The 25712-nt window shown below is 35.6% G+C and overlaps 1 protein-coding gene across 1 annotated transcript in view; it reads left to right on the top strand.

Moving 5' to 3' along the window:
• The window catches only part of LOC143256669 (glypican-5-like), a 119996-nt gene that overhangs the window by 15349 nt on the left and 78935 nt on the right, over positions 1–25712 (top strand). The window contains exon 3 of the mRNA XM_076514175.1: positions 21092–21786. Within this exon, the coding sequence (XP_076370290.1) occupies positions 21092–21786 (695 nt within the window). The remainder of the gene's footprint in view (positions 1–21091; positions 21787–25712) is intronic.

Genomic DNA, 25712 nt, shown 5'->3' with positions numbered 1-25712 from the left:
GGTAGAGACACGTCTTTCTTGTTACCACAGTAACGGTAGTGACAGATGTTTAAACCCTAATTTTCAATTTATTGTAAAAATTAGGATTTTCTAGTGTTGCAGCTTCACAGATTTTAGCAACTTACAGGAAATAGTAAGATAAACCTATTGTTGGCAAAAACAAAAAGAAAAAACACATTGTCTTTACCGTTACTGGCTTGTTTTGTTGAAAATGGCCCATGTGTGTGTGTATGTAGTTAGGCTACTTTTTATCAGGGGTTTCTAATAGACATTAAATAATTCAAAATGAAATAACGCTGTAATACTAGTGTGTGACAATTTGCACATAAGAGCTTTGAATAACTCTATGCAAATATATGCACGGTTTAGTTTTTACATGAGGCCTGAAAGAGTACACCTCTTCGATAGCAGTTTAGTTTAGTGCTCAGAGTAGAAATCACTTGAAGTAATGTTTGGAACAAAATAGTGTCGTTATCAAGATAATTCACAGTAACTTATCATTAAGATGCGGTAAATTATAGCGTTATTTGCAAAATGCGCTAAAGAAGTAATAGTGCCATTTGTAAGATACGGTTAGAAAATAATGAAGTCATTTGCAAGGTACGCTAAAGACATTATTGTATCTTTGTCAATTTATAGGAAAAGAGATATTTTCTGTTCACAGCGCATCAAGCTGAACCAGGATTCCAATTGTTCAAGCACTCATTACAGCACATTATTACATACGTATAGACATAGTTTTTCTTGGAATAGCAATCCTCAATATGTTATCTCCTTGGAATGCAGTCGCTTAATAGAATTAAACCACGTGACCACTGTTATTGAAGGTCTTTCAGGGCCTGTCGTAATTAAATTTTTCTTTTATTTATTGTTGCGTACACGAGTTTCCCGTATGCCATTTCTCGTCTCCCCCCAACTCATAACTTCTCATCTGTGTTTCGTCCAGTTCTTCATGAAAAGTGGGGGTTTGAATACTACTTAGTATATCATGTAAAAGCCTAATAAAATATGTTTCTAAATCATGTGCTTTTAAGTACTTATGTGCCTTTATAGAGCTTTCTTTAAGATATAACGTAATTAATTATTTAGTGTTTAAACGTCTTTGTTTGCTGTTAAACACCCGACTCCGCAGTGGCCCCATATCAGGAATTCAACTCCCAATTTTAGCGTTATTAAGTCCTCAATCAATTTTTCCGCCGACACACCGGGTGTCATTCAAATGTTTGAAATACGTTTTTATTTAATGGATGAGTAGGAAACTGGGGTATAATACGTTGATGTAGTTACAAATCAGATAACTAATTTTGGGTTCTGTCATAGGAATATGCTTTACGTTTCCCGTGTGGAAAACTCGTTAATATTCACGGATATTCACGCAAAGCTATACAAGCTTCCTGCGCTTAGACATCCTAATATTAAAATGATAAACTAAACGGAAGACAAGCTAATTAACAACACCCTCTGCCGACCCTCATGTGACACTAATATAATGGTGGCGTTTGATAGTCACTGCCATAGTGCATTCATGGACCTATTGTGGTAGTGATGCGTTAACCACAGACCTCCGCCTCCAAACATAGTCCGACACGCTAACCCTATTACCCAAGCCTGGCTAAGTGGTTTGTTGTTAAAGTTCACTTTCAGTTCTTGTTCATTCGTAACAGAAGAAATCACTCTGTTGTTGCAACCAAATATGCATTTTCTATTCTTATTAGAAAGAATAGTGTGTAATCTATGTGAATAACCATTTATGTACTTGAATACGCTTTCAATCTTCATTTTTACTGAAGTAAATCAAAACAAGAAACTGTCAGATTAACATTTATTTTAATGTGTTGAATATTGAAGTAAAAACACCTTTTGTCTTTTCTTTTTTGTAAATGAAAATAAACTTAGCTGCTGTTAGCTAAGAAACTTCCCCAAAAGGACGAAAAAAACGTTTTCTGGAGTTTATGTAGTTTGTGCTTGTGTAAAAGGAGGTTCTCCCACAGCGGTAACTCTACGAACTTGAAACGCTAAAATCTGAGGTTTGATTCCCCTCGGTGAACAAAGCAGATAAACAAATGTGGTTTTGCTGTCAAACAAACACGCAAGCACACTTGTAAGAAGTACCGGACTGTGGGTTCGAAGTTCTGAGATTGACGCCCTGTTGCGCCCAGAAAGAAAAACTCGTTTTGCACTTCAAGGCCGTGTATGGATTATAAGAGTAACAATCAAAACCCACTATTCGATTAGAGTACTCCTTTAGTTGGTGACGAATGGTGTTGACTAACCGTCTTTTCTGTAACCTATCTTTTCAAAATTAGGGAAGGATAGGGTAGGTGGCTCTCGAATAACTTTACGCGAAATTCAAGAAACTTATAAAAATCGAGACTTGTAAGAGACTTCAAATGGATAACCTTTTAGTGAAACTAAGAAAACTAATCCTGCAGTTTACCACCATAAAGATAGTTATTTTTCGAACAATAGCTAAGTTTTTACTTATACATGGAGTATTTTCTTTTTCAAATATGCTTCTAAGTTCTGTGTAAAAGTTTTTATATTAACAGTTTCTTTGAAAATCACAACTTTATAACCTATAAATATTTAGTGACTTTCAAGGTTCTAAAACCTTGGAGTCATGCTTCACCAGTTACTTAAATTATACCTAAATAAATATGTTCTACAAGGCACTGGATTTTTGTTTTTGTTTGTTTTGTTTTTCTCTGAAATTTAACGTTGTCTGGTATATTGTGCGTTTACTTTCCCGGTATGAATACCACACGAATAAGAGAGTTCCAAGTCAAAAATTAAGACGGAGAAAAATCGACTATTTGGTTATCTTTCCAAAAGTATTAAAAAAAAGTGTAACAAAGAATGATTTGTAAATGAAATGTTTTCTAAATTTAAATATGTAGTGTGGTTTTTATTAACTACTTTAATACACATTGCATAAAATCCCTTTGTTTTTCTTTTCCGGTTTTTCCTGATAAAAGTGATTAAGGTATGGTAATATTCTGTTTTATGTCAGACAAATCAGTACAACAAATCACTCTTGAAGTATTTATAGTTGTAGAGATTATGAAATGTTATATTAAATAATTATAATAAAACGTACAGAAGAGCTTAATCAGCTCGATCGTGACCTTATACACACAGAGTTATGCGTTTGGTGTCACTAGTTGTTAGAAGATGGCTGGACCAATTTTCAGTGACATTTAGTACAGGAGCTCATGTGGATCTAATAAAGATTAGTTTGCAACGATATTTAGTGCAAGGGCTCGTGCGGACCCACTAAATACTGAGTTTCAGCGATATTTAGTGCAGGGGTCCGAGCGGACATAATAAAGATTGAGTTTAAACAACATTTAGTACAAGGGTTCATGTGGATACAAACATTAGTGAATGATCATACAGATGTTTTCGTTCTGTACAGCGATGCCTGATATGTCTGTGGAGCATCTGTTTATTGCATCTTTTATTTGATTTATTTTTTTACAAAGTTAAGAAAACGAGGCTTTGGATTTTCTATGGGTTCTTCTATCTAGTATAGAGATAGATTAGCGTTAAAATAAAACCAAATTTGACCGCTTGGTGTAAGATTGCGGGTAGTAACAGCAGCGTGTCTCTCGCCTTCTGGGTTAATGAGTTTTCCATACCTTGAGACGGAAAGAAGGCTAGTATGACGTGTGAAATAACTTCATGAAGCCCTAGTTATCGGGCATGTGTCTTATAATTATAAGCAATAACATTATGCTTTCATTGAGACGTGTCTGGATGTTTTAAAGTAAGTCAAGGTCAGTTAACAGAATATAAAGCATGTGGTTCGATTTTTATTTTCTTATGAAAATTTATGATTTCTAGACTTATCTGATGGAAATCATGTGGCAGCATCGGTTTTTTTTTTAACTTGTTTTGTAGAACAGATGCACAAAACCTGTTCATAAGCGTTTGTTGTTAACCTTATTCCAAGTAAATAAATTTTGCTTAAGTACAGTTCTGTCGGTTTTAAAGTTGGCAAGAAGTTTATAGTAAGTACGTGATTCAATATCAGTTATTCAAATGACGAGCAATATTTCTCACACTAGAAGATACTAGACTTCACAACTGTCATGTAGATTACCACGTATATTTTCATCAAGGTATTAATAAAGTGATGCATTTTTAATCATTGCTGGCTCCCTACAATACCTAATGGGTCATAAATGTGAACCCTGTCCCTATAGCACCGTACTTTATTCCCCATGAGCTTGACCTTTTTCAGTACAAGAGACAATCATTCTTCGTCACCATTCTTCTATTAACAACTTTTTCAGACCAATTAATAGAAATTATTATGTCATATTAGGGTAGCATTCAACAGAGTACATCATAATGACTTACCGTGTGCTTAATTTGATAAATCCAGTCAGCATAATAACAAGCAAGCACATTTTGTTAACCATATTTACAAATGAAAGCAAATGGAAAATACAGTATCTGTAACTTGTCTACTTTTTTTATTGCTCGTCATAAAATTATGTTAAACACAACAGTGTTGATGAGTTGAAATAAGCATAACAGTAGATCATCTTTGATTCAATAACAGCTCGAGTCTCATGTGTGTTACCCTTGTGGCCATTTACTCTGTAATGAAACGTGATATATTGGGCGAACTATTACAGAACATCCGAATTGAATTGGTGGTTTTGGCATCTTGTTGCTATTTTAAGAATTAAATATTTGACGTTTTAACTTAAACATTATCTTACAATTGCCAAATGATTAGTAGATGCCTCGAGGTTTTGTGTGAGTAGTGTTATTGTAGATTGGATAGCGTCATTGTTTATCCACGCCACTGCTGACGTTTGTCTGGCTGTTCATATAGATTTGGAAGCAATCTGAAAACGTATTTGTTTGTATGAAATCTTCGATATTGGTCAGAAAAAATTAATAAATGTAATAGAAAGATAATGGTTTGATTAGCCTGAAAAATTGGTATTTTTCAGTCAAATATTCCACCACAGTTGCTAGAAAAGATAAGACAGAAATCTCGTCTTTGAATTAATTATAATTAGTACTTAGCTCAAACATTTCTTTTGGCACCAGTTAAATGGTTACTATTCGTCGCTTTGTATGTTTTTAGTTTTATCTACAACAAAAATATATTTATGTATAAAATTACATATAGTTTTTATATGTAACAGAAGGGAACAGTTTAAGTAGTTGGTTATTATTTAACAAGAGCTATGATGCTAGTCCTCGACTTTCATTTTTAACTGTACAATAATTACTAAGTCCTCGATACATGTTGTATTTGCATTTTGGTAAAGATGTGGACTGTTTGTTCACAGTTGTTTACCTAGTAGTAATTTATTGCCTATTTTAAGAACTTATGAGCGAAGTAAATGGAGAATGCCCTCATAATGCCAGCCACATTATGTCTATTCCATCTTATGCCCTTCCTCTCGGTGGACACATTAGATAGTTCAGTGTGGCGTCACTATACGAAACATACGAACACTCGTATTGTGCTGGCAAGACCTTTCACCCGTTATCAGGGTTTTTATCACGCGAGCTGTGATGCGGCAGATATAATAGTGGTATTGTAAGACTTCGTAGTCTCCAGGCTGCTTAGTTTTAAGTCTCTGGACTTTACAAAGCTAAAAATTGTGGATTCGATTTTCTACGGTAGGGTTGTTGGACAATTGCCCATCAAGCATCAACTAACAAGTTAGTAAACATTCTAGAAGATTTTCAAAACCACTGCTTACTGGACTTTTTGAGAGAAATAGCTCATAATTTACAGTTCTAGTGTACTTACGTCATATAACTTTGCATAGTTCAACATTTTTATTTTGTTACAATAAACAAAATTTGATGTGAAACCGGTGCTATTTTATTACAATAAACAAAATTTAATATGAAACTTGTGCTATTTTCTTACAACAAACACAATTTAACATGAAACCTGTGTTATTTTATCCAACTTAAACAATTTTAAATAATTCATTCTACTATGAAATACAAGAAATATCTTTTTGTTTTTTCTCCTACTGTAGTCAGCTTTAACTCTCTTTAAAAACTAGATACATCAGTTAACTTGTATTAATAATATTGCGGTTTTAACATTGTCTGTCGGGTAGTTTTTGATATTAACTGACGCTACTCTTAGTCTGTAAAACACGCTGATTAATATTGTTTTCTTAATGACTAATTAACCACGCTTACTATCTTCAGGTATTGAGATTATTCAGTATAAATGATATTTTTCATACGAGATGCTCATCGTACTGCAAACGTCGAAGAGTTCTCTGCTCTGTGCTCATCGCATGTATTGAACCCCAATTTTTAACGTTAAAGGCCCTAACACTTATTACTGAGCCACCGACGAGTTGTTAAATATATTACTTAATTTGCACATAAAAAGTTCTCCAGTCTTCGCCTTAGATTTCAAGTCATAACCTATGAACCTAAGATTCTCAAAACAGTGAAACCATTTAGAATTTTACAAAAAACAAAACAAAACAAAAAACGCCGACGGGAATCCCAGTAGCGACTTTAATTCAAAGTAACCTAAGACCGCTCTTTGATATCGTAAACATAGGATCAAATTACGTGCGTTTAGGCGGAGTGCTATTTCAATGAATATCAAATATTGTAGGCCGTGACGAACTCCACCGTTCTATGATAGAACAACGAATAATGCATTGAGAGAAATTCACCTTCGTCTATATTGACTGTATTCTGTCTGAAAATGGAATAGTTGTGAAGTCAAAAACGTAATGATGACCCAGCAGTGTCGCGGCTAACAAAGTCATGCGAAATTGTTTCTGTCATTCTTCGTCCGCGTAAAAATTTTCGCTAACGCTAGGTCTGAGTTATTTGTTAAGACTTGATTTCAAAGACTGCAGTGTGTTTCAAACATTGTTTAGACTACCTTATTGCTTTTTGTACGTTAAGACAGTTAAAGAAACATTGTACATGTTTCATTACACATTTTATACCTAAATCTTCGGTTTAATTATCGAGCTGACTTAAACTATACTTTAAAATAATTGTAACTTAAGAGAAGTAACTGTATGCATCAAATCTTCTACATCAGGATCATGAACCTTGCAATACGTAGTTGTGAGGGTGGTTGGGTGATCACGAACCTTGCAATACCTTATTGCGAGGGTGGTTGGGTGATCACGAACCTTGCAATACCTTATTGTGAGGGTGGTTGGGTGATCACGAACCTTGCAATACCTTATTGTGAGGGTGGATGGGTGATCACGAACCTTGCAATATCTTGTTGTGAGGGTGGTTGGGTGATCACGAGCCTTGCAATATCTTGTTGTGAGGGTGGATGGGTGATCACGAGCCTTGCAATACGTAGTTGTGAGGGTGGATGGGTGATCACGAGCCTTGCAATACGTAGTTGTGAGGGTGGATGGGTGATCACGAACCTTGCAGCATCTTGTTGATGTACTTAGATCTTGACGTACTTCAATCAAACCGAAGGATAAGCTTTATCGCTTGAGAATGTGTATTCTATAGACATTAAATATAAGATAAATAGGTGTTTTCTGAATTGGGGATAATTCGGGACTCGATAGTTTCAGTTCTCTTGTGGCAAGGCTTGATGTTGTGTTCTAAATGCAAAATTTAATTTGTACATAAAACACGTATAGTACGGTTGAAGACGTAGTAACGAATGAGCTCATTGGCTATTCATTCTCGCTCGTGCAGTTTTTGCAAAAGCGTCATAAATAATAGTGCTAGGCTAAGGAGTGAAGACCGAGGACGTCTAATAACTGTGAGTGCGAGCAAAAGTAAAACTAAAGTGTTTGAGTCATTAAAACAAACATAGCAACACGTGTGTGAAAAGTAAATGTATAGAAAACCATTGCTATAACATTCCTTTTTCAATATAGGATGTAGCTCAAAAAACGTCGAAAATTATATATTCTTAAAATTATAATTGGCATACAATGGTTGAATGTCCACGCTTACTTTTAAATTAAAAATATATCTACACAAGTACACCATTAAATGAACTGCTACGCACAAAGCTTGTGAAATCGCTGTATAAAAAATGAATCCAAAGTGTCATACTTACGGGTGAGGTGGGCGTGTCAACTCTTCCAGGAGCCACCACTTGGCTAACACAGCTTCATTTTTTAAAAGGTCCACTTAAGTGATACACAAAATTCATACTTTTGAGCCTAGGGTCACCTGATGATAATCAGTCCCACCTCATAGAGACCCACTTATAAAATACAAAACATTAACCCTTTTGGTACCAAGAGACCCGCAGTAGGCGCAACAATTTTAAGGCACTTATGAATAAGAAATTAGGAACTATACACAACTTAGTCGTAATATACATAACAATAAACAAACATGGCTTTATTTCACTTATAACGTACTGTATGTTACTGACTTAACATTAGTAGGACTGGGTTGTGGGGGAGGCAAAATATTCTTGCATCTTGGACCTTCACAAACTTGTTTATACCAATGACCGAGGTAGGCCAGAATATAAAAAGTAAGAAATAGGGGAGCGATGTTTAAGTCTCGCGATCGAAAAGCGATAAATTCGCAATTACTGTGAATATGAACAAACATGTTGTGGTTTATATAAAACAAAATAATGGTTGTGTCATTAAAACACACTTCAGAAACACTGCAGACACAAACGGAATTAAAGCGAACTTTTATTTAACACTAGTAAATATTTTATTTATTAACGCTTAGCAGTACCCCTTATCCATGGGTACGGAATATTTACAAACTAATAACAATTATAAAATGAATTTTAAATATAGAACATTTTAACCTTTATTTGTGACAATGTGCGCTGACCTGGGGTAAGGCATTCTACTCGTAGTCTGCGAGTTGGAAGCTCGAATTCCGTCACTGAATATGCTCGACCTTTCAAACGTAGGGACGTTATAATGTTACAATCAACCCTACTTTTGTTTGGAAAAATAGTAGTTCAATGGTTGACGGTAGGTGGTGTTGATTATTCACTTTCCCTTTGCTCTGTCACTTCCAAATTAATCTCAACTAGCGCACGGATAGCCCTCGAGTGGCTTTGCGCGAAATTACAAAACCAAACAAACTGGCATTACATATGTCTTATACAGCTTTGCGACATTCTTTTAATTCAACGTATATAAGTATTTGTCACAAACAACTAAAACAACAAAGAAAGGCCTTAGCTTGAAATAAGAATAACACATGTGCTACGTATGTTTGTGTTTTTCTTTGAACATATTTCTACAATATTATTCTGATTTTCACTTACGCGAATGTTCACCGATAAACAAATCACAAAGCATCGAGTTAGAACAAATTAAAGGAGAGTGCGAAAGAATTAAAAAATAAAAATTGAATAATGCTAAATTAATAGCTATTGATATTAGTATAGATTAAGCCTAAACTTATTTATTCGTATAATAATAGGCACCTGCTTGGAAGTATTTGTTTATTTCACAGTGTAAATACAATATTTTCGCTGTTTAACGGTGTTGTTAAACGCTGATGAATAAACTGGTTACCATTATTGATGAACGTGTTTTGAAATTCACACCTTGGCTTTAAACCTTAGCTACTATTTATTTTATTATGCTACACACTGGCTGGCCTCGACAGAGATGTGTTTGTTGGGAGATAGCTGTTTGAGTGCGATTAGCTATTCGTTAGTGCACTCTGCACCATTACTTAGATATGTATCTCTAAGATTCATCGTCATGACAATTACCGTATTTATCATTCGCTCATTAATTAACGAAGTGGCGTAGTTATTTATTACTTGGAGTTAGTTCGAAAGCAATTATATTTTAATTTCCAATACCAATATAATATTGTAATAAACCAATAAAGTTTCGGTAGTTTCTAATATTGATTTGATTATGGATTACGATTTCATAGGTATATTGTATCTCTATAGAAGTTTTAATTTAACATCAACCTACATACATTATGGACATTTTGTCAAAAACGAGAACAAACTATATGCAGAATTCTCAGAGTTAGCACGATTTACCAAATAACATTACTATGTGCTTAGCTTATACTGTTTCTCATAGGCCTGGCATGGCTGGGTGGTTAAAGCACTAGACTCGTAATCTGAGGGTCGCAGGTTCGAATCCCCGTCGCACCAAACATGTCGCCCTTTCAGTTGTTACGGTCAATTACACTATTCGTTGGTAAAATAGTAGCCCAAGCGTTGGCGGTAGGTGTTGATGACTAGCTGCCTCTAGTCTTAAGTTCCTAAATTAGGGACGGCTAGCGCAGATAGCCTTCGTGTAGCTTTGCGCGAAATTGAAAAACAAACTGTTTCTTATTTGAACGCGGCCAAGAGTGGCATATTGGTCAGTGTGCCGAACTATGAAGGTTTGGATCCAAAAGTCGAATCCCACTGCAGCAAAAAGTGACAAATAAATAAATCGTGCTACGTGTTTTGGGGCCGTGCGTGTGTTATAAGTGACAGCAAATTCCCACTAAACAATCAAAAAAGAGCAGAGTAAGATATGGTAATGATCTCTCTAGCAGAAACAAAAGTAGCTTTTTGCAGCTGTTCTAAAAACATCGATCACACGTTTTTATTTCGTAAATATGTATTACTTAATAAGTTTGTCCCCATGAACTTAAACATTTTCGATAATCACGAAGTTATAACAGTATGGCACAAGTCGGTTTCAGATTGTTTCATGGCGGTTGTTATTCTTTTAAAGATGTTTCATTCATTCGCTAAAATCCAGAATCCAATTCCTCGCAGTGTACAGAGTGCAAATAATTTATTGTGTAGGTTTGCGCTTAAAACGAAAAAAACCAACACTACCACCACCGTTAATGAAAACTACACGCGATAATGCAATATGTCAGTAGTTGGTAGGATTGATACTGGTCAATTACACAAGTGGATGGGCAGGTCTACGGATGAAAAAATAAGTCATAAACTGTACTTAACGTATTAATACATAACCATCTACGATATAACCGTCTTTCACTTTCTTTCTCGCATCTTCACCAGCTGAGAACTGGTGTTGTCAACATGAATTTTTCTCGAGCCTTTATCTTTAAAACTAAGACGAACAAATAAATCACTTTTTAAAAAGGACTTTATTAAAACCTGTTAACGTTCACTAGAAAAATATTAACCTATCTGAGGTCGTGAAGCCCTTGCTGTCGTTGTTCGCAAAGATTCTCACATCTGTAACATCACCGAAACTGTGAACAAACGGTTCGTATATAGACCTCGCAGGTCACAGGAGGTTTGTAGATCTACCAGCGCAGATAAATAACGAATTTACTAAATAAAAGATGTACAGCTAGCGTTATATACGAAATTTTCTTGATTTTAATATTCTAATCAGTTATCATAAGGCGCTGTATTCAAGTGAGCTGGAAATTAAAATCGATATAGAACGTAGTGTTAAAAAAATATATTAGGCTTAATACTAATATTTTACGACAAGCATAATTAAATAAAATTGTGAATGCCTAACGTATCCATGTTTCTTAACAAAGGGTCAAATTTCATGAAAACTATGGGTACCTAATGTACCTGTAATGTTGAAGTAATGAGAACTGTGAGTACATAATGTATCTGTATTTGTTATCAAAGGGTTAATGCTGAAGTAATGAGAATTGTGGGTACATAATGTATCTGTATTTGTTATCAAAGGGTTAATGTTGAAGTAATGAGAACTGTGGGTACATAATGTATCTGTACTTGTTATCAAAGGGTTAATGTTGAAGTAATGAGAACTGTGGGTACATAATGTATCTGTATTTGTTATCAAAGGGTTAATGTTGAAGTAATGAGAACTGTGGGTACATAATGTATCTGTATTTGTTATTAAAGGGTTAATGTTAAAAGGATAAGAACAGAAATTTAATGTTTTTTAAACAGCAACAAAACTTGTATCAGTACAACTGTTAATTTTAATGTTGTTTTTATCATCCATTCATCTATCAACACCACAGCTACTCACATATTCATCAATGTGTTTCTGTTAATTCATCCCTTCCCCTCCAATAATTTAAGTTAAATATTCTACCTGACCTTCACTCTGTCAGGAAAGAAGTCCCGGAGGCATTCTTCTAACCCTTATCTTTCCTTACAACCGTAGTTACCGTATCATCCCATAATCAACCCTTCAACCTATCAACAAGATTATCTCCCTCCCTGGTACCAGCATGAGCGTCTTAAACTAAATAAAGCAATAGGATTAAGTTCAAACTTTCTTGAGTTTTATAACGTGTGTTGATACTTGAGAAACTTGTACATACCAGATATCAGCCAAGCTAGACTGTTATTTCTCTGTCTGCACGTAAATTAATGAAAAGTAACAACCAATAAACGGACTGCAAATGACACTCATTTCGTACATCCTAATGTTCGTTAAATTTAAAACAAACTTTTATTTATTAATATTGGGACATCGTGATCTTTGATATGCAGTACGTCGGACAAACTTCTGATCCCATTCTAATCTAATAAATTTTATCGTCCATAATCGAATAAAAGTCTGGCGCATTCTACCGAAATGGACCATTTTAAGTTGTATGTTTTTGTAGATACTGTTTTTTTGTTTTTGAATTTCGCACAAAGCTATTATAGGGTAGTATTTGGGATGATGTTAATACCCATACCAGCCGTTTTGAGAATATATTTTTACTTTAAGTGGGTTTCTCGTCATCACGAAAGAGTCCGACGATGGACGTAGACTATTTTATTTTAGTAATTTTCCCGAGAAGAGTGGATATAAACGTCCCGAGACTGGGCACGTTTGCATTTTGTTTTTTAAATACTTCTGGGTTTGAATCTAAAGACACAGGTAATTAACCACTTAAACAAGTCAATTATTATCTACTATAAAGCTAGGTATGCAATTAACATATAATGAAGTCATCAGGGATTTAATAACGTACGAAATAAGGAAGGGAACATTATTTAACAATGTTCCTTACACAGTTTTTGCGTCCTTAACAGCTAGGGCGCACGACTCGTAATCTGAGAGTCTGGAGTTCAAATCTCCATCACATCGAACATGCTCACCCTTTCAACCATGGGAGCTTTATAATGCGACGGTCAATCAAACTATTTGTTGGTAAAGGAGTAGTAGAAGAGTTGGATGTGGGTAGTGATGACTAGCTGCCTTCTTACTAGTCTTACACTGCTAAATACATGACAGGTAGCACAGTTAGCTCTCTTGTAGCTTTGCGCGAAGTTAAAAAACAAACAGATAAACCTTTGCGATAAAATTTTGAATCAAATAAGCACCGATCAACTTTAAGTTGTTTTACTGTATTTTATATCTTAACCTCAATCAGCATCATTCGTTACTTGTATCTTTTCAATTTATTTTTTAGATGCTCGTACGTTTTATTATTGTCTAGAGGGAGAGACCGAGGAATAAAGGATGGGATTTATCACGTCAGTCGAGCAACACGCACTATAATCTGAACCTAGTGTTTTTACCATCTGTCCTGATAGAAAAGGTCAATCATACTATTCCAGTTATATGATATCTGTCATAGGTGACCTTATTTCTTTTGATGAGGTTATTGAATATAATCGTCGACTGCATATTCGAATGACCTTCTCTATATAACATTCTTTTTAAGCAACTCTGCAAACACAAATGTCGAGTTTTGTGAGGGTCAGATGTTTCTTTATATTCATTTATCATGCTACTTCTCAAGGTAATCAGGGTATTTATAAATGTTATCACTGAAATAATTCCGACCAGACTTGTTTCCTCCAAGTAGCTCTTATATAACAGTTAAACAAGTTTTTGTTAAGACGAATACTACATTAATTGACGTATCTTATTCTAATAAATGCATCAAGGATAAGATTTCTCTTAGGTTACCACTTATATTTTTTCAGAATTTCTGTTTCATTTTGCATCTGAGTAATTCTAACGTCTGATTTTTACATAACGTTTCGGCCAGTAGTATATGTGTATCGAAAAGCGAAAATGTTTTTGGAGTAATTTTTTAATCAACAATTCTAGTCTTTTAATTCCGTTGTTATCAGTGAATTAGACATTCTTGTCTTATTATCCATCAGACAGATCTTACCCTCTTAGAATATTTAATATATTTATTTGAGTAGAATAACTTGAATAAATTATAATTGAGAATAAATTGACAGGCCTAAATTAAACCTTTTCTAGTTTATATTTGTGAGACGTTTCGAGCAGACGCCCTTCATCAGGCAGTAAAGACCGTGTTACAATAGAACTAAGCCTGATTTTATTGCAAGACAGTTTTAACTGCCTCAGGACGGATGATTGTTTATTCGAAATGCATTATGTTTACTGCTAACTGAAACCTATACCAAATAGGCCTACCTATTCGTGTTGTCCATTGTGACATATTATATATTTGTCTTGTTATCCTTTTTGATATGTTACATATCTTACCTTGTCCATATTTCACCCCTCCCCGGTGACACAGCAGCATGTCTGCGAACTTACAACGCTAGAAATCGGCTTTCGATACCCGTGGCGAGTAGAGCACAGATAGCTCATTGTATAGCTTTGTGTTTAATAACAATCATATCATTTTATTGTTCCTCCAGTTGTTATCTCGTCTTTTCTGTTTTTTGTAATATTTCTTTGTTTCATCTGTTTTGAACTACTTCATATAATTTTGGACATCATCGTATAAGACTTGTGTTTATTTGTTATCCGTCATGGAATATTTCACATCTTTACGTCGTTCGCTGTTTATCCATCACTTTTTAATTTGATTTTGTTGTCTCATGTTTTCTTGTTGTGACCTGTTGTACTGTTGTTGTCGTTTGTGATACGTCTCATGTTTTCTTACTGTGACCTGTTGCACTGTTGTTGTCGTTTGTGATACGTCTCATGTTTTCTTACTGTGACCTGTTGTACTGTTGTTGTCGTTTGTGATACGTCTCATGTTTTCTTACTGTGACCTGTTGTACTGTTGTTGTCGTTTGTGATACGTCTCATGTTTTCTTACTGTGACCTGTTGCACTGTTGTTGTCGTTTGTGATACGTCTCATGTTTTCTTACTGTGACCTGTTGCACTGTTGTTGTCGTTTGTGATACGTCTCATGTTTTCTTACCGTGACCTGTTGCACTGTTGTTGTCGTTTGTGACACGTCTCATGTTTTCTTACTGTGACCTGTTGCACTGTTGTTGTCGTTTGTGATACGTCTCCTGTTTTCTTACTGTGACCTGTTGCACTGTTGTTGTCGTTTGTGATACGTCTCCTGTTTTCTTACTGTGACCTGTTGCACTGTTGTTGTCGTTTGTGATACGTCTCATGTTTTCTTACTGTGACCTGTTGCACTGTTGTTCTCGTTTGTGATACGTCTCCTGTTTTCTTACTGTGACCTGTTGCACTGTTGTTGTCGTTTGTGATACGTCTCATGTTTTCTTACTGTGACCTGTTGCACTGTTGTTCTCGTTTGTGATACGTCTCATGTTTTCTTACTGTGACCTGTTGCACTGTTGTTGTCGTTTGTGATACGTCTCATGTTTTCTTACTGTGACCTGTTGTGACATATCTATTGTTTGCCCTTTTTTTGTTTCTTTTTTTCACAATTCAGGAAAAGACCTATAACAAGGCTTATCCCTACCGTAATGAGAAGAGTATAGCATATGTAACAGGTGAGAAACCATGAAGACATGGGTCACTGGCAAAACCCGTCCACGTGCATGCAACAGCAAGCCACCCTGTCAAACGGTCTCAGCAATTTCTGTATCATCGGACTGTTACTGGGAGTCCATACGTCACATCAATTGTAGAAAACTTGCAGACAGGAGTAATATTAAGTCTTACGAGGGAATCTTTTGCATGGAAACTACATTCAGCACTGCTGTCAGGGTAACCGATCGCCAGATGGATCGTAACGCTGTTGTGAAGCTCCCAAATCGTTTTAATACAACGTCCTCAACTTCTGTATTCCATTTTCTGTGCGTCTCCCCCTTTTTATTACTTGCCCATATATTTAACTTCTGCCTATATTATTTGTATTTCGATGGTATTTACGAAGTTTCATATCTATTCTGGCTCGCATGAACAATTTCGTAATAAATGGGAAAAATAGTACGTCATTCTCACGAGATCCAAGCATTTGGATTCTACTGGAACAGCTTAACAACGTAGTCTTCTCGCTTGTGTGAAGTGACACGTGCTCTCTCCAGTTGGTAAAGTATCGGAGTTTTGCGTTGATAGGCGTCTTGATAGACTGTCACCAGTTATTTTTGTACTGTTATTCGAGTTTTCATCACTTTAATGTATTGTTTTTATAAAGTGACATCAGTCAACCACGATGAAAGAAATTACCATCACAAGATTGAACGGTGTGAGGATACGGTGATAATTGAAACAGAAACAAATAAATACAAATAACATTACATGGCGCAAGTTGATGGTTGTTTTACATTATTTGGTGAAAGTTTAGCAACTTTTTAAAATTATCGTTTCTTTCGTATGTCATCGGATCTCGTGTGAAAGGCACAAGTATCAGACGGAATGATTTGTCACTTCCATTGTTTCATTCAGTGTTTTAAGATTCTAAGACTTGTGCAGTAAGAATTAGTGAATACTGTCATTACAGAAAACGCGTTTTCTTTGTTTTCTTAGACATGCAAAACACACTTGAACATTGAATGACCATTAACGAAATAGTGTCCTAACATGTTTAGAGTTGAATAAACTGGTTTCATGTGAATCTTACGTTTAAACAACTCGTGAAAAGAGTTTTGATAAAAACTGGGGATATGTTCTTTTTTTTTTTTTTTTTTCGTGCGTCTTCTAGTACGTTGTGTTACCCAGCTTGGAGACAAAGATTCAATGTTGTCAGAGAAAATATAGAAATAGTATTACCGGTGTCGTTGTTGTGGTCGTGAGTGTCAAAAGATTAAAATACCCGTATACACAAAATACCCGAATTTCTATTTCTTGGGCCAGTTCCTAAAATAAATACCATTACATATTTATTTTAAGAACTGACCCGAGAAATAGAAATTCAGGTTTGTTAGTTTTTATTTGATTGGTAAAGTACGAGCTTTGCCTTTCGCGCGCTATTCTCAACACTAATACTTTTTCCGTACAAACTATTTTCTTTGTTTATTTATAACCTATATATACACATAAATGTGTGTGTATAAATATACGTATGTATATACATAACTGTATATATGTACACATAAATTAGCAGTGTTTAACCTAATGGTAACCCTTTAGTTGTGTAGCTAGTCCTTGAATACATTTCAAGTGGGCCTCTCGATTTGTGATAGCGGGCTTTCCAGAGAGAACTATACTTTATTCGGAAAACAGGATCTGATGGCACCCTGTGTTCTTTTAAAGACAACACACCCGCGTGTAGGTGTGCTTACTATGTGTATGCAGCGAAAGGTGTAATTAGTAAAAGTACCTGTCCAGATGACGAGTGAACGACTACAAGACTACCGTGTTTCTCCGATAATAAGACCTATCCATAAAATAAGACCTAGTGTGATTTTTGGGGATAGTTTTAATATAAGCCCTACCCTTAAAATAAGCCCTAGTTAAGAGTGGCAGGAAGAGGAAAGAAATAAAAAAAAATTAATTTATTAATTAGTTTAATAGTTAGTTAATTAGTTTGTTTAAGTATTAATCAGTTAGTTTAATAGTTTAATAATAGTTTATTTTAAATGGTTAGTTTAATAGTTTTACTTTGTAACTTCATTTTTTTAATATATCAAAATAAGACATCCCCGAAAATAAGCCCTAGTGTCATATTTTGGAGTGAAAATTAATATAAGCCCTGTCTTATTTTCGGAGAAACAGGGTATTTAATACGAACGTCATCGTTGTCACAGTAGGGGTATAATAGGGGTAAATAATGAGTAGACTTTTACTCCTTGTTGTTCGCTGTTGAGTCCATTAAGATTCTTCAGATGTTTGGTAGACGCCATTCAAACGTGTCTGACACCACGTATTATAATTAATTACTCAATACTTATAAGTTCCCAGAGTAATGAACAGTATCCTAACATTTGTAAATGTATTTAAGATCTGTCGTCACTTTGACATAAAGTAAGTAACGTTACTAATCCTTTTGTGTGATTTTTTTTATTATTGACTGAGTGCGAGTTTATTTAAAGTATTCCCGGGGAGCAGTGACGTAAATACAAAAGATGCCCCCCCAACACACTGAATCCACTGAACTTGCACGTGAATCTTCTGGCAAATTGTGAGAGCTTGTTTAGTTGAGATGCTAAAAAAAAAACCCCACAAAAAACATGACGGGCATGAATATTCAAAAGATATTAGCTGTCTGATGCAACATTGGTGATACGAGTGTCAGAGGTATGTCATACTGGCTGTTCGAGTAAGCTGTAGCCTAATGGATGTGCAAGTATGTGATACGACCCACAAAACTAACTTCTTTGTCTATCTTAAGCAGTACACGGCCCAGCAAACTAATTTATTTGCCTTCGTGAAACAGTACCCGGCCCAACAAACTAACTTCTTTACCTACGTCAGTGGTTCCCAACCACGGGTGCTCTCATCCCTTGGGGGTGCGAGATAACATTTGTTTTGGCCACCTTCACCTTTATTCTTAAATAAATAATTACTGTGAGGGGTGCGAGAACATATTACAATTTTTTAAGGGTGCTGAGCATAAAAAGGGTTGGGAACCACTGACCTACGTGAAACAGCACCCGGCCCAGCAAACTAACTTCTTTACCTACGTGAAGTTGCACCCGACCCAGCAAACTAACTTCTTTACCCACGTGAAGTAGCACTCGACCCAGCAAACTAACTTCTTTACCTACGTGAAGTTGCACCCGAACCAGCAAACTAACTTCTTTACCCACGTGAAGTAGCACCCGACCCAGCAAACTAACTTCTTTACCTACGTGAAGCAGCACCCGACCCAGCAAACTAACTTCTTTACCTACGTGAAGCAGCACCCGACCCAGCAAACTAACTTCTTTACCTACGTGAAGCAGCACCCGACCCAGCAAACTAACTTCTTTACCTACGTGAAGCAGCACCCGACCCAGCAAACTAACTTCTTTACCTACGTGAAGCAGTACTCGACCCAGCAAACTAACTTCTCAGTCTGAGTAAAACAAAACCACATAAATCGCTTTAAATTCATCGCATTCCACCATGTGCTGTTACTAGATTCCACGGACACCTACAAACCATGAGCTGCTCATTACGGTTGTAAATATCTCTGACTGTCACGGCGTCTCAAGTATCGAAATTAAGATTACTTCTGGGCAGTGTGGTTGTCTGCGTTGAAAGAAATCTATGGGGAAAATCTATGCTTGCTTTCCGTACAGTAATACGCCTTGTCCAGTAATAGCTTAAGACAAACAAAATTCAAAATATGTCTGTGTCACCACAGAGCATTGATCTGAACCCATATAAACTATCACAGAACGTTTTCAACTGTCAGTTGAGAAACGGAACAGGATAGAAAAACTCGCTGCACTTGGAAATGTTTCAAGATGAGTGTAGGTAGACATGTTTCACCAGAGATGTATCATTAGTTGGTGATCTCTAGATGTAATTAATCGCAAAATCTGAACCGATTATTTACGAAAATAAAACCATCAGTATGCTACAACACTCCCCAACACAAAGTTGGCTTTGTTTTTTTCAGTACTCCTGGTTTATTTGTTGTTATAATCCTTAGATATCTTTTGTTTGTTGAAAAACACTAAACTGCTGTATTCTTTAGATATCTGATTATTGTTAGATTATCTTGATATATTATAGTTTGTATCATTGTTAAACATAGTTCAATTAGCTGATATCGGTTAAACGTCCAGGAAACGTAACAGATAGGTTGTGACGTTCTCGAAGTCTTAACTTCCCTTTGTTTAATGGAATATTTGGATATTTGATATCTAAGGTCTGGAAGCAAAGGTTACGAGGAATATTCAAAAAATGTAATATGACATTATGATCTAATAGGATGTTTTATCACGTCTTTACGCATGAATACTTCCAGTTTTATTACTTCAAATATTTAAGAATAACTTCCTTTTTCGAGATGCACATTTGAAATGTTATTTATATGTATCAGTAATCTATCTCATGACATTCAAAAAAAGTATTTTGCGCAGTGACTTGTGGTATTAGATTTGACATTCTGTTTTTAGACCAACTCTAAGAGGAATTGATATAAAGAAACGTGTTCAATGTAACATAACGTATTATGTCCGATATCGAAGGTTACGGAGGTTGTGTGTCTGTCAGCAAGTTTCCCAAAAACAAAGAATGGATTTTGATGAAATACATTTAAACTAATGACTGAACTTAGAAGTGGTTAGTGGATCAAGGTCACCACAAAACAACCTTATCTTGTTAAGAGGAGGACGCTAGTTTTGCATTATTGTACTTTATAATCGCTCGTGCCTCCCTGGATGGGGGGGGGGATGCATGCTTCACACGTTGAGAAACACTGAACTAGGTTATCCGTAATGAAAAGTCGGCTACAAAGAACAAATTATTGTACATACAGGGTGACCCGTAAGTCCCTACCCATCCACATGTTGTGTCTAAACAACGTTATAATACTAATGATGAGTTGAAGGCAGCTGTTACCGCGGCATTTGGAACAATAACCCCTGCTATGTTGAGGAAAATGTCTCACAAAACATGGCGTTGCATAATATTATGCAGCGAGAATGAGGGACAGCACACAGATACACTGGATACATAAGATATATGGATGGGTAGGGACTTTCGGGCCACCCTGTACATTTCAATTTAGGTTTGTTAATTGATGTAGCCTTGGTGATAGTTGTTATCCTAACACTGTTTTTTACATTAATATGGAGTTTAACATGGACAGCCACTGCAAGTAATTCTCATATCCTTCTTTCTTCTTTGTTAGAATGTATAATAAATGTATCTTCTATAGTAATACAGTCAACCAAATACTATGTGACATTTGCCTCAGGAAAAAATATGTAGAATTAATGAAGCTCCTAACAGTTTATCAAAACTGAATTGTTTAAACTGTAATGCATTATTTTATATTATAAACAAATAAATTCCTCTTGTATCTCTGAATAATTTGTGACGTTGAAATTATTATAGGTCAAAATACTTTTAAATATAACATATTTTTCTCCCATTACAGAAAGATTTCAAGATATGGTGAAGCTTGCAGAAAATAACACGCATACCCTGTTTTCCCAGACTTACCAGAAGATGGAGTCTGTGGCTCACTTACCGACTGAACAACTGTTTCATTACCTTTTGGCTTACCTTAAAGGTGAGGACATTAATCTGGAGGCACGTGTCGACTCCTTCTTTAAATCACTCTTCCCAGTCGTGTATCGTCATATCATCAACCCAGACATGAAGGACGTCAGCAGCGACTACAAGAAATGTTTGAGAGAGAAAACTCCAGAAATTAAACCCTTTGGTGACAAAGCGATGTTGATTTCTCTTCAGATTGTTCGGTCATTTGATGTTGCTCGTTCTCTTCTACAGGCCTTGAATCTCGGTGTAGAAGTAGTTAACACCACCGAACACATGGACTTTGGTCCAGACTGCTATAACGCTCTTGTGAGGTTAACGTATTGTGCACACTGTCAGAGACTAATTTTAGCCAAACCTTGTGGTGGGTTTTGTCTGAACGTGGTCCATGGATGTTTAGCTCAAGTAACCGAACTCGACAGACCATGGAACAAATATGTGAGTGCATTGAATCGTGTGACAACTGGAATGGCCGATTCCTCTAACATCGAAAAAGTTATGAATCTTCTAGATACTAAGATATCGGAAGCCATTATGCATGCGATGGAAGATGGATTGGAAGTAACAAAAAAGGTTAGATGATTTATAGATTTTGAAACAAGTAATGTAGGAATAAAGAAAAGGTTAAAGCTAGGGGGGGAACATATTTGAACTGTAACATAATGAGAGCTCAAATTTTCGCATTTAAAAGAAATAAATAGAGAACATGAATTAATGTTTTTATTAAGGTAATAGCAAGTTTACAAAAAACGATGTGACCTTTTTCTAAAGAAAAAAAACTGAAAATTTGCGACAAATAATTTTTTTCGAAAAAAATCTACTCTGTTCGTTTTAATGTTTTATAATTTTTAAGTGATAAAGCCTTCCGGAACGTTCCAACTTTTGTTAAGCATGAATCAGTTTCTTACTGGCACTCGGGGAAAAAGCGTCTCTAATCACGTACACATATATGGGGGCTAAGGGTTTTCCTGAACAATAACATATCCCAAATAAATAGAAAGAACATCAGCACAATACATTGGTATTCAAGCAGTTGAGACATAGTGGACACCACATTGTTTAATGGGTACATTAGATAGTGCAATCTTTGTGCACCACATTGTTTCAAGGGTACTCTAGGTATTCTAGACATTGTACACTACATTGTTGTTTCAAGGGTACTCTAGGTATTCTGGACATTGTACACAGCATTGTTTCAAAGATGCATTAGACAGTGCAGTCATTGTATACCATATTGTTGTTTTAAGGGAACATGGGTATTATAAATATAGTAACATGCACTACGCTGCTAATACGATGAACATTTAACAACATTTTTAGAAACAAGTACAGAAAAAAATCGCTTTATTTCACTACGCAAACCCAGTCACGTAAACTCTAATTGAAAACAAATTTAGTAACTTGTGATAAGAAGCCGATGTCCACAGATGAAGAAGTACAAATGATGAACGTTAAATATTTGTTTATAATCCATCATCTTTGACTGTCGGAGCAGATATAAGAGGACATTGGTGAGCTTAAGTATCTCCATTACTTTGTGTTTTTTAATAATAATAAGTCAGAGTCGGTGGCACGTTTTTCAAGCAAGAATCTTCAGGATTTAGAAAAGCTGGCTGTAATATGAAACTAGATACTGATTAGGAAATGTGTTCTTACAAAATGTCCATAATCAACAAACTTCTCGGATCAGTAAGAAAAAAACAGCGTATAAAATCTTGTATCTGTTGCAACAAATAGAAATAAGTAATTAAATAAAGGATGAAATAATTCAGTCCACTTCAGAATATCCTAACGGGGTCACTGACCAGGGTTAATAAAACATTGTGCCTAATGTTTTCGTTTCAAGTACTTAGTGGATTCTTTTACGGGCTCGAATGAAAATAAACTTCTGTCGCCAAGAGAAAGTATATTTTTAGAGAATAGATTATTCTAATTCAATTGATTCTTCTCTCATAAAGTTAACTTCTAATGAAAGTCATTGATTCATTGGGATTCTTTGAATTTCGCGCAAAGCTACTCGAGGGCTATCTGTGTGAGCCGTCCCTAATTTAGCAGTGTAAGACGAGAGCGAAGGCAGTTAGTCATTACCACCCACCGCCAACTCTTGGGCTACTCTTTTACCAACGAATAGTGGGATTGACCGTTACATTATAACGCCTCCACGGCTGAAAGGGTTCTTTGAATATTACTTCGAGTTTTAAGCATATGTTTTAAATTTCATTTATACAATTACAAAGAAATCGTTAAATGATGAAAATGAAGCTGGAAATTGCTTCTCTAGATAGATAAATACTTAAGTTGTTATTCCGTATTTTTCATTATTGTGTATTATATCAACCATTACTATCTATAATGATGTATAAGGCCGATGCTTTCAAATTTAGTTTCCTAAAACCAAGTAATTAGGAATTAATAGTAGCCCTCTGGAGGAATATCCGTAAGTTTACGGACTTCCATAGCTAAAATCCGGTGTCCAATTCTCCGTGGTGAATACGATAAATAGTCCAATGGGTTTTGCTCCAAAATGGGAAGATGGACGGAAAAGGAAAATTAATGGGAATGCCCCTAAAGTCATAAACCGATCTTTTTACTTTTAACTATTAAGCCTAACTTACCACAAAATAATAAAAGTTAAGTATGTCTGCTGTTATTTCCGAGCGCTTATCTCAAATTATTAAAGTCGGTTTCTTTATTAACCAGCATAAAATATAAAACTATTTTGGTAGTAAGTGCGGCGTTCCTTCAGATTCGGAAATTGGGAACTCTCAAGAGTGAGGTATATGACTGTGTAGGGCATGGTCCAGGAATGGTTTCTGCCGTATTGTTTTCTTTAGTCGTTAAGGTGTATCCCCCGCTGGTATTGTGGTAAGTCTTCGGATTTACAACGCTAAAATCAGGGGTTCGATTACCTTCTGTGGACTAAGCAGATAGCCCATTGCATCTTTGCTATAAGAAAACACACACTCATTAAGGTGTATCTATCTTATCAGAGTGGACTACCCACACGCTATGGCCATGCTACTCCGCCATTATTAGGAATTCCTCTCTCCCTTTATTCGTGTAATAATATTATTGCACTTCACTCAGAAAACGCCTTCTTATTCTCCATTCTTACACGATTCTGAATCAGTCATCTGGTTTCATCCCCTTTAGAAGGCAAGTCGTCGAATACACCGGAAGTTTACATCTTATTTACACAGATATACTTCTCTTTGATGTTTTCAGCTTCTTCGTTGTTAACTTTATGAGCAACTTGTGTGCTACTCTTATAACATTTCGACGGTTAGCTTTGAATCCAACCGCATTTCAATCTGGACAAGAACAAAAACTCGCAGATACCAGTTCATTGTCTTAGCAGTTCCTCACAGGTTTCACAAAATGCTCAGAAATTGTGAGTGTTTCACAAATAATATATTACAATAATGCCATAATCGCTGTCTTAATTAGGGTGTTTTGATTTTATCTTAATTCAGACAAAAACTAACTAACTTTAAAAGTTATCCAATTATGGATCGGCGCACAGTTCTGGAGCTCTCATAAAATAATGCATATTTCTGTAGGTTTTCATGTTGGGCATGGTTCCTGCAAGGTGTCCTACCATTTCTGCTGCCATTGGATAAGAAATTACTTGTTAAACTGTACAATAAAAATTCATATCTGTGCTGTTCTTTTAATTCATTGCTATGTTGCAATGTGTCTAATTAGACATGCTATCAAAATTGCACCAGTTCAAAATATTCATGAAGTAGGCGAATCTTTAAAATTGTTAACATCTGTTTCATTTTCCCTTTATTTTCGGGGCAGATTGTTGGCCAGCTGTGTTACTGATCAGATGATCCAAAGCTTAAGCTCCAATATGCTATTGAAAATTTTCTGTACTGTCAGCCATAGAGGCATTATAATTATTACAATCAACGTGTCATTTAGTTCAGGATAACCGCGTAATTGCTGCTTGTTAGTTATTTTTCTTCTACTCAACTGTTCCAAGCTAGGGTGGCTATTCTTAAACCTTTGGAATTTCTAGAGATAGCAGTTTAGAAAAGCTTTATAAACTCCAGGCAATCTTTAAAAAAACGAAAATTATCTCGTATTTTTTTGCGTATATATACGATAGCACACAAACTAAATAAAGGCAGTTCAAGATGACAAGGAACTCACTTGAAACATTTATTACATACAGGGTGTTCGGAAAGTCACTGTGCAGTTTTGTAATTATATGTCTATTCAGTCTATTTCAAGCCAGCAACTGATAGCAGTGTTTAGAAACAAAATAAGAAGGATCCAGGCCTGTAATGATGCCAACGGGGATCACTTCGAACATTGTTTATAATTGTCATTCATATTTACCTCCTGTATTCTATATTGAAACATGTCTGTTAATAAATATATAAGTGCACAGTGACTTTCCGAACACCCTGTAGTAGAGAGATTTGATTTTGATATTAAAAACTTTGTTTCAAACAAGTAAACAAGTAACAACGTTTCCACCTCCATAGGTT

This window comes from Tachypleus tridentatus, chromosome 7 (genome assembly GCF_004210375.1).
Source record: "Tachypleus tridentatus isolate NWPU-2018 chromosome 7, ASM421037v1, whole genome shotgun sequence".
NCBI classification, from domain to species: domain Eukaryota; kingdom Metazoa; phylum Arthropoda; class Merostomata; order Xiphosura; family Limulidae; genus Tachypleus; species Tachypleus tridentatus.
Note: the sequence above shows the minus strand (reverse complement) of the source record. Positions and strands in the feature narration are given on the sequence as shown.